The sequence below is a fragment of the Myotis lucifugus genome, unplaced genomic scaffold (assembly GCF_000147115.1).
Source record: "Myotis lucifugus unplaced genomic scaffold, Myoluc2.0 scaffold_185, whole genome shotgun sequence".
Taxonomy (NCBI): domain Eukaryota; kingdom Metazoa; phylum Chordata; class Mammalia; order Chiroptera; family Vespertilionidae; genus Myotis; species Myotis lucifugus.
The window spans coordinates 2,325,082-2,335,405 of record NW_005871233.1 but is presented as its reverse complement, the minus strand read 5'-3'; the positions used below and the strand labels follow the sequence as shown (position 1 = coordinate 2,335,405).

Below are 10,324 nucleotides of genomic sequence, written 5' to 3'. Positions count from 1 at the left end.
GTCTTTCTGTCCTTTTCTGTCCTGCCCATATTCCTGCCTGACTCCCGATCACTCTCTTCACATGTGCCCCTGTTTGTGCTGCCTGCCTCATTTATTTGGTAATCATTGTTGAGGGACTCTGCTGTGCCTTCTTTCCCCTCCCCCTCACCACTTCTGTCTGTCCCCTCTTCATTCCCACCTGTTGCTCTGTTGCACTTTTCCTCCACCCTCTGTGCCTTGCCTTCTCTCTGATGTCCACCTCTTTCCTGCCTGGCATTCTCCCACACATCCCCTTCCATGTTGTTCCCCTGCCTCCCGCCTGCTCTCAGGTCTCAGCGGCGGTGGCAGCCGAGGTGCAGGATGCGAGAAGGCGCCCCCCGGCCGGGCTCCCGCTCCAGGCCTCGCTCCCCTGCGGCCCTCTGAGCCCACCATGGCCGTCCCACCGGGCCATGGTCCCTTCTCTGGCTTCCCAGGGCCCCAGGAACACACACAGGTATGTGGTCAGCTGGCTCCTCACCTGCCTGGGGTAGAGGGAGGCTGGGAATAGAAGGATCTTGGGGCCAAAGATAGTGTGGTTGTCCAGGACAGTCTCTCAGGGGCATGAAGAGCCCCATGGAAGTTGAATATAATAGAAAAGTTGCTGGCAGAGTCAGGGTTTTGAGGGCCTGGGTTAAAATAGGCAAAATTACTAGGTTCTCCATGCTTCAGTATTCTATTCTGTAAAATGGGGCCAATAATGATATCTACCTCACAGGGTTGTTGTGAGGATTAAACCAGTTAATGAAATACATATATAGTGCTGAGGACAGTGCGTGGCACATAGTAAGCAATAAATGTTCACTAAGAAAAAGTCCAGAGTGAAAGATCTGGAGGGAGTGTAAGGGGAGGAAAGTTGAGCCTGAAGGGTCTTGGAGCTAGCAGGGCCTAGGGTACAGGGTATAGATCTCCAGGGATAGAGACAGTTAAGGTTCTGAAATGTAGAGCTTGGAGTGGGAGGTCCAGGGTGCTGGATCCAGATCCAGGACTCTTGGAGTGAAATAACTGGACAGAGGTGCTCAGATGGGGGGCTGGGGGTGGGCATTGGAAAGGCCCTAAGGGATAAGGGTGAAGCAAGATGGGAACCCTTAAGATGGGATACCCAGATGGATGGTCTCAGGCGAAGGGTCGGGAGGGGCAGAGCCTAAGTTTTTTGTATGATCTCTCCCACTGAGGTTCAGAAAGGAACACTCAGCCAATCTTTAATAATTATCCACTACAGCCCTAGCTGCTTTGGCTCAGTGGATAGAGCGTCACCCTGCAGCCTGAAAGGTCCCCAGTTCAATTCTGGTCAAGGACACATGCCGGGGTTGCAGGCTTGATCCCCAGTTGGGAGCATGCAGGAGGCAGCCAATCAATGATTCTCTCTCATCATTGGTGTTTCTCTCTCTCTCTCCCTCTCCTTTCCTCTCTGAAGTCAATAAGAATATATTTAAAAAATAATAATTATTATTATCCACTACATACCAGGCCCTGCTCCAGGCACTGAAGATACACAGCAAGAATAAGACATAGCCTCTGCTCTTGGGGACTTTTTCTGCTCGTGGGGTTGTCAGAAAGTGACCAAATAAATAGGCAGGCAGTAGTGATGAGCCAGCCACCCATTAGTTCTCCGTTTCCCCCCTGTAAGTTGAGAGTAAAGTTCTGTCCTCCATGGCCCCCCTTCTACACCGTTCCAGCAAGGTATGGCCCTAACTGTCAGCTCTTTGCCGAGGAGGGCGTTCCCCTGGGCGTTCGGGGATGCAAACCACGGCCCCGATGCAGCAAGCTCTCCGTGGACCTCATCAAGACCTACAAGCACATCAATGAGGTAGCCGGGTGTGAGGGACCCCGCTGGGTGCTGAGAGAGTCCTGGCTGCTGGCACAGGTCACTCACCAGTCCTCATCTCCTGGCTGGCCGGGCTGGGCAGGTCTACTATGCAAAGAAGAAGCGGCGGGCCCAGCAGGCTCCTCCTCAGGACTCAAGCACCAAGAAGGAGAAGAAGGTCCTGAACCACGGTTATGACGATGACAACCATGACTACATAGTGCGCAGTGGCGAGCGCTGGCTGGAGCGTTATGAGATTGACTCCCTCATTGGCAAAGGCTCCTTTGGCCAGGTGCGGGATGCCCCCACCCACCCAGATCCAGAGATTGGGGGATATGGGCACCCACTGATGTTGAGTCACACAGTCAGTGGTTCAGTGGTTTCAAGTTCTCTGCTGGGCCATTCAACCCAGCCCAGTCACTTGGTTCTCCCTGTGCCTGTTTCATTTTCTTAAAAAAACAAAAAACTGCAATTAACAGGACTCTCCACATGAGGTTGTGTTATTTCATGTCCAGTGTTCATACTAGTGCCTGACTGTTGGTGAGCACTCAATTTTGAATTCCTGTTAGTAATATTGATATTGGTGAACCTCCTTAGCTGGAGGGAAAACAGTGGTGCCTGGCTCTGTTTCCTCCTTCACCTCCCATTTCCCCTCACTTTGTGACATACCCTGCCCCTGCAGGTGGTGAAAGCCTATGATCATCAGACCCAGGAACTGGTGGCCATCAAGATCATCAAGAACAAAAAGGCCTTCCTGAACCAGGCCCAGATTGAGCTGCGGCTGCTGGAGTTGATGAACCAGCATGACACGGAGATGAAGTACTACATCGGTGAGCCCTGAGGCAACACGAACTGTTAGGGATAGGTCACCCCTGCTGTAGGACGGGGTTGGTGTCCTCAGGACAGGGTCTGGTCTGTAATTCCATGACTTCAGTGATTCTTCTGCCACTTTTTGTGATTTTTGTCCTATTCACAAGATAATGCTGGTCAGAGTTTATTAGGTGTTAATGGTCAGGCTCTGTTGTAAGCACTTTACACAAATAAGCTCTTGTCTGCCTCACCACGGTGCCACGGAAGGGGCATCATTGCCCACAGCCTAGAGATGAAGAAACAAGGCGTTCAGGTGCTATTATTGCATGAAGTCACAGAGTGCACTCAGTAGAGCTGTAATTTGACCAGGCAGTGGACTCCAGAGCCTTTACTTGTAACATCTATGCCAGCCTTTTACCTCGTGTTTATACTGGTTCCTCTTAGAAAAAGCAAGAGGATTTGAAGAGTATGTTTCTTTAGATATAAATCCTCACAGTAAATGGAAAATGAGTAACCTCTGCCACATACACAAAAAAAGAATTGAGACTAAAACAATGTTATAAAATTAAATGAGGCAGTATAGAATCTTATTAAAGACACCGTTGGTGAGCCTCCTTAGCTGAAGGAAAATAGTGGTGCCTGGTCTGTCTCCCTCTTCATCGGTGCCTGTACAGACCTGTCAGTACCAAATGGAAACTTTCTCTTGGTTTAATCTGACAGTTTGACAAGAGACTTGGGAAGAATTCACTTTTCTTAAGAAAATCAGTCTTTTTCTTGGTATGATCCAAGTTATAGACCATATAAAAATACCTGACTAGCAGCTGGTACCTGTGGGCACCACACTTTGGCCAGTGCTCAAGAAGCAGAGACACAGATCTGCTTCCGGCCCTCTCCTTGATTCCTGCGTACCCCAGGCCACCACTGGCCTTCTCTGAGCCTCAGGTTTTTTTTCCACCCCCCTGTTTGGTCCCCTTCCCGGCAGTGCACCTGAAGCGGCACTTCATGTTCCGGAACCACCTGTGCCTGGTGTTCGAGCTGCTTTCCTACAACCTGTATGACCTCCTGCGCAACACGCATTTCCGGGGTGTCTCGCTGAACCTGACACGGAAGTTGGCGCAGCAGCTCTGCACGGCGCTTCTCTTCCTGGCCACGCCCGAGCTTAGCATCATTCACTGCGACCTCAAGCCTGAGAACATCCTGCTCTGCAACCCCAAGCGCAGTGCCATCAAGATCGTGGACTTCGGCAGTTCCTGCCAGCTTGGCCAGCGGGTAGGGCCTGGCCCCGCCCTAGGGGTGGGACTAGTGGTGTGGGTATGGGTGTGGCTGGGACCGGGCAGAGCCAACTGGTAGCCAGAGATTAAGGGGCCGAAGTAGGCTGGATGCGGTAGTGAAGTGGCTGATGCCTAAGGGATAGTGCTTAGGTAAAGAAGAGGGCCACAGGATATATATACTGCCCAGTCAGAAAGGGAAGAGTGAAGGCTGGGGGTGGGGCCAGTTTTGAGGCTGCCAGATGTGGGTAGGGGAAATTGGGTTGCTTTGAGCCTAGTTGGCACTTAGCTAAGGATTGTTTACCCAGTCGTCTTAAAGCTGGGATGGAAGGTGGGGAAGGGGCTTCAGCTATGCAACTTCCTGTAAGCAGTCATTTGAATTAATGATGGTGGTGGCATGAAAAGGGTCTGGATTGGCATGTTAGGAAGGGCCTAGGTTAGCAGACTGCCAAACTCTGACTAAGAGGGGCCCAGAGTCAGGCCTACAGATGGAGATCAGGAACAGACTAGGCCAGCAGACTCTGAGGCCGATAAGTAAAGTGGAGGTACTGGCTCCTGTAAAGTTGGTGCTGATAACATCAGGGTTTGTAGCAACCACATCCCCAGTTTGAGACAGAAGGCTTATTGTAGTTTTTGGGGGTGCCAGTGGGGGTGACTATTGCCCTCTATCCTCCCTCAGATTTACCAGTACATCCAGAGCCGCTTCTACCGGTCACCCGAGGTGCTCCTGGGCACGCCCTATGACCTGGCCATTGACATGTGGTCCCTGGGCTGCATCCTGGTGGAGATGCACACCGGAGAGCCCCTTTTTAGTGGCTCCAATGAGGTGTGCTCCTGAGGAGGGGGTGTGTTGGAGGGGGTGCAGGCCGGGCTGGCCTGATGACCCTGACTGCCCACATGCTCACAGGTGGACCAAATGAATCGGATTGTGGAGGTGTTGGGCATCCCACCAGCTCCCATGCTAGACCAGGCACCCAAGGCTCGCAAGTACTTTGAACGGCTGCCTGGGGGTGGCTGGACCCTACGGAGGACAAAGGAACTCAGGAAGGTGCGGCCCCTGCCCTTTGCCGCTCCTCCTACCCTGGTGGCCCCTCACTCTCTCACACTTGGGGCTCCCTCTCTCCCTGCTTCCTCTCCCTCGTGTCTTTCCCTTCCTTCCTCTCCCCCTTGTCTGTCTTTTCCTTCCTCCCCAATCTACCCTATCTCTCCTACCCACCCCACAACTCTTCTTAGCTTCTCTTTCCACTTTCTCTCTGGTGCCTCTGTTTCCCCGTGTGTGTCTCCCTGCCCCTCCTGCCCACTGACGGCCACTCTCTTGCCCCCCCTCCCACCCCCTCCCTGCCAGGATTACCAGGGCCCTGGGACACGGCGGCTGCAGGAGGTGCTGGGCGTGCAGACGGGCGGGCCCGGGGGCCGGCGGGCGGGGGAGCCGGGCCACAGCCCCGCCGACTACCTCCGCTTCCAGGACCTGGTGCTGCGCATGCTGGAGTATGAGCCCGCCGCCCGCATCAGCCCACTGGGGGCTCTGCAGCATGGCTTCTTTCGCCGCACGGCAGATGAAGCCACCAACACAGGCCCGGCAGGCAGCAGTGCCTCCACCTCGCCCGCCCCCCTCGACACCTGCCCCTCCTCCAGCACCGCCAGCTCCATCTCCAGCTCTGGTGGGTGCCCGGTGCCCAATAGGGTAGGACAGTTGTGGGGGAAGCTCTGGTGTGGCCTGACCTTGGGGACCTTGTCATTGGGCCTTCACCTAGAGCTTTGAGACTGCATGATCCTGAACTCCAAAGGTTAGGGCAGGAGAGCTCCAGCTGGTCCTGACCTGACCTCTGAAGCTGAGCTTGTGCTCAGACCTCTAACTGGTTCTGACTCCAACACCCAAAACTGAACTCTGACCCCTAATCTCAAAATTGGGCCTGATTTCTTCACATCAATGCAGAACCCAAAGCCCAAACCTGGGCCTGGGTCATGAATCAGACTCAGCCACCTCAAAACCCCGCCACCACCTCTCCTCACTTAAGGCCTCTTCTCTCCTCCCCTGGCATTTCCAGGAGGCTCCAGTGGCTCCTCCAATGACAACCGGACCTACCGCTACAGCAACCGATATTGTGGGGGCCCTGGGCCCTCCATCACTGACTGTGAGATGAACAGCCCCAAGGTATGGGGCTTTAGGGCCTTTGGAGGTGGGTGGTGGGGTATCTGGGACTCCGGAACCTGGGTCTCCATCACCCACTGTTCCTTTGCTCCTTTAGGTCCCACTCTCCCAGCCGATGCGCCCCTGGGCAGGCGGTGATGTGCCCCACAAGACACATCAAGCCCCCGCCTCTGCATCATCACTGCCAGGGGCTGGCACCCAGTTACCCCCCCAACCCCGATGCCTTGGCCGTCCTCCATCACCAACCTCACCACCACCTCCGGAGCTGATGGATGTGAGCCTGGTGGGCGGCCCTCCTGACTGCTCCCCACTCCATCCAGCGCCTGCCCCCCAGCACTCGGCTGCCTCAGCCCTCCGGACTCGGATGACAGGAGGTCGTCCACCCCTCCCACCCCCTGATGACCCTGCCACTCTGGGGCCTCGCTTGGGCCTTCGTGGTGTACCCCAGAGTACGGCAGCCAGCTCATGACCCTGCCCCTTCCCTGGGGCCCTCCTGAAGCCATACCCCTCCCCCATCTGGGGGCCCTAGGCTCCCATCCTCATCTCTCCCCTTGACTGGAATTGCTGCTGCCCAGCCGGGGTGGGTGAGGCCTGCACTGACTGGGGCCTGGGGCAGGGGGTCAAGGAGAGGGGTTCAGGCACACCCCCACACTAAGGACTGGACCCTTGGCCCCCTCTCTCCCCTTGTTTTCTATTTATTGTACCAAAGACAGTGGTGGTCCAGTGGTTGGGAGACCCCCTTCACCCCAGGGCCCTAGGAAGGGGTGGGGGCAGGTAGGGGGAGATGGCATTGCTCCTCCTTGCTGTACCCCCCAGTAAAGAGCTTTCTCACATGCCCGCCTGAGCGTTTGCAGGGCCCTGGCTCCCTTCACCCAGCCCTCAGAGGCATGGTGCGGAATGTGTTTGGGGAGGGGGTGCTGGAAGAGCTTTGTCTTGTCGGATATGTCCATAGGGAAGTTACAGCTATTGGTACAGACATGGGGCTGCAGGTCTGGGCCTAAGGAATCCTAGACAGAGATCCTGAATAGGATTGTAGCCCACATTTGCCTTTTCCAGGGTAAACTGAGACTCTGAAAGGGTGAAGGCCCACCTCTGGCCTGTTTCTGGGAAACAACAGTTTGTGTCCTAGTAAGCCAGGGTTTCCACAGTCTGTGCAGGAGTGGTTCCTTTTGCCAGGCAAGCATCCAGTAGGTGCTGAATACGTGTAATAGGACTTATTAGTGCCATCTGGGGATTGACAGGCAGACAATGGGTACAGACTTACTCCCACCCCCCACCCCCGACGTCTGGTCTTACCCTTTGGAACAATTGCGGACAGAGCAAGGCGTTTTGAGATTTTCAGGCCAAAAAAATATCCCAGGGGTTCCAGGTAAGTGGGCCTGTTTCCTTGGCATTTGGGAAACTTTTGTCTCCCAAATGGCCAATCAAGAACCTCCTGTTGCAAAGGGTATCCGTCTTCCACCTCAGGGATGCGGGCGCCTCCTGGGAAATGGAGCTCTACTTAGCAATCTTCCCACTTTTCGTCGGGGAACTACAAAGACCAGAGTTCTTTTCGCTCACGTGTTTCGGGGCGGGATGTCAGGCGGCCAATCAGCAGTCAGACAAACAGCCGGATGCTGGTCGCTAGCTCTGAAGGAGGAAGGAAAGGGCCGTGATTGGGTGTTTTGGGCCGTGCTGTGCGCAGGTGTTGATTTCTGTTGCGGCGTGGGGCAGGTGCCCGAAGGCTTATCGTGGAGAGCGTGAAGGTAAGATGTTCGTAGTTAGAGCTGGAGGTGGGCGCAGAGGCCTGAAGCGGCCCCGTCACGTGCGGCATCACCCAGCTCGCGGGAAAGACCCCGTCAGTAGGAGTGAGCAAGTGCTCCGTTACTTACCTGCTTGTGTTCGCTAATGGTGGCAACGTTGAACGCGCGGGAACCCAGACGGAGCACGGATAGGGAAACTTTTCTGGAGGTGGAGCAGCTGCCTGAGCCGAGACCTATGCTAGGGTTGGGGGGAGGGGTACTTGTGCGGTGGAATGGCTTGCACAAAGGCAGCAATGAGAAACGGCCTGGTGATCTGGTTTTGGAGATCTTATTGAAAGGCCTGTATGAATTAGGTCGTGGAAGATTTTGTTGGCTATTTGGGGATTTCCTGAAGGCAATGAGAAGCCATGGGAGGATGTCTAGAAGGGAAGGCCCTATTTGCTGTCATCTGGCAGTAAATTGACGGGAAACAGACTTGGGTCTGGGAGCCCAGGAAGGTGTCTGGCAGGATCATCGGGGATGAACCAGGGAAAGGGTCTTGGTAGGGAGCGGAGGAAGATGTGGGTGGGAGAGATACCCAGAAGACTGTCTTGACAGGCTGGATGTGTGGTTAACAGATTGTGGAGAAGGGCGGGAAAGGAATATCTCTAGCATGTAGGACAAGTGGCTGCATATTTTAGATGCTTAAATTTTTTTTGAATGAATAGTCCTAGGAGGCCAGTACTAGTATGATCTCCCTTTTGCAAATGAGGTTGCTGAGGGCAGAAAAAGTTAAGTAACTTGTCCAAGATCACATAGCTGGGAAAGGAGAGGGCTCAGGATTTGTGTATATGTCAACCATTGACTTAGCCAGGTGCAAGATGAGCCTGGAGTCATCAGCAGGAGCCAAATCATGTGGATTCTGTAAGGAATTTGGGGTGGATAAGCATGGAGACATATCTCAAATTTCTATTTCCAGCTCAGAACCTCTCCTGTGACTGCTGACTGACTGCCTACATGGTATCACCTCTTGGATTTCTAGAGATATCTTGAGAGTAATCTTGGCCAAATTGAATTCCTGTTTTTTCCCCCCAAAATCTGTTCTTCCAAGCTTGTTCTCAGTAAATGTCACCTCCATCCTTATAGTTGCTCAGATCCAAAGCTTTGGAGTTGTTCTTGAGTCCACTCTTTGTCTTATATCCATGTCCAGTCCATCAGCAAATTCTTTCAAAGTATATTCAGAACCTGATCATTTCTTCCCACCTCCATTGCTGTCACCCTAGTCCTGTCCACTCTCATCATCTGCCTAGAGCAGCGGTTCTCAACCTGTGGGTCGAGACCCCTTTGGGGGTCGAACGACCCTTTCACAGGGGTCGCCTAAGACCATCAGAAAACACATATATAATTAAATATTGTTTTTGTGATTAATCACTGTGCTTTAATTATGTTCAATTTGTAACAATGAAAATACATCCTGCATATCAGATATTTACATTACGATTCATAACAGTAGCAAAATTACAGTTATGAAGTAGCAACAAAAATAATTTTATGGTTGGGGGTCACTACAACATGAGGAATTGTATTAAAGGGTCACAGCATTAGGAAGGTTGAGAACCACTGGCCTACATCATCATGGCAGCCTTCTCAATGGTCTCCCTGCTCCCCACATGCAGCCAGAGTGACACTGAACACCTGGGTCAGGTCACGTTCCTCTCCTGCTCAGTACCTTCCCATGCTTCCATCTCACAGAAAGTAAATGCCAAAGTTTTCTCCATGACCTGCAAAGCCCTGCATGACCTGTCCATGTTACTGCTCTGACATCATTTATTCACCTCTCCTTGCTCACTCTGCCTCAGAGCCTTTGTACTTGCTGTCTTATTTGTTTGTTTGTTTATCTTTATTGTTGAGAATATTACAGGTATCACCATTTCTCCCCATTGACTCCCTCCTCCCCAGGCCTTCACTGCACTATTGTCTGTGTCCATGGGTTATGCCTATCTATAATAATAAAAACATAATGTGTTAATTAGACCGGGTGTCCTTCGGACGACCTTCTGGATGAAGCCGGGGCTGTGATAGAAGCCCGGGACCTGGGTGCCAGAGGGAAACCGGTGCCAGCAGCCGGGGGAAGGAAGGCCTATTCTTGCACAAATTTTGTGCATCGGGCCTCTAGTATACATATAAATTCTTTAATTAATCTTTTCCCATCATACCCTCCCCCCTTCCCTCTGAGAATCGTTAGTCTTTTGCAAGCTTCCATGTCTCTGAATCTGTTTTGTCAATTTCATTTGTTCTTGAGTCAATTGGAGTTGAGTCAATTTGTTCATTAGATTCCACAGATAAGTGAGATCCTGGCTTATTTTGCTTAGCATAATACTATCCAGGTCCCTCCATGTTGTCTCAAAGGGTGTGAGATCCTTCTTTTTTACATCTGCATAGTATTCCATGGTATAAATGTACCACCTGTTCTCTTTACCTGGGACACTTACCCAGATAGTGACAGGCTCACCTTCACCTTCTTTAGGTCTTTACTCAGATGTCACCTTAT

At 52.6% G+C, this 10,324-nt stretch overlaps 1 protein-coding gene across 1 annotated transcript in view; it reads left to right on the top strand.

Moving 5' to 3' along the window:
• Nucleotides 1-6,886, top strand: part of DYRK1B (dual specificity tyrosine phosphorylation regulated kinase 1B) — a 7,975-nt gene extending 1,089 nt beyond the window's left edge. Inside the window, exons 2-11 of the mRNA XM_014462636.2 lie at nt 309-505; nt 1,733-1,825; nt 1,926-2,114; nt 2,505-2,652; nt 3,615-3,901; nt 4,580-4,726; nt 4,808-4,948; nt 5,246-5,561; nt 5,949-6,055; nt 6,150-6,886. Of these exons, the coding sequence (XP_014318122.2) occupies nt 410-505; nt 1,733-1,825; nt 1,926-2,114; nt 2,505-2,652; nt 3,615-3,901; nt 4,580-4,726; nt 4,808-4,948; nt 5,246-5,561; nt 5,949-6,055; nt 6,150-6,521 (1,896 nt within the window). The 5' untranslated portion in view covers nt 309-409 and the 3' untranslated portion in view covers nt 6,522-6,886. The remainder of the gene's footprint in view (nt 1-308; nt 506-1,732; nt 1,826-1,925; nt 2,115-2,504; nt 2,653-3,614; nt 3,902-4,579; nt 4,727-4,807; nt 4,949-5,245; nt 5,562-5,948; nt 6,056-6,149) is intronic.
• The last annotated feature ends 3,438 nt before the right edge of the window (nt 6,887-10,324 follow it).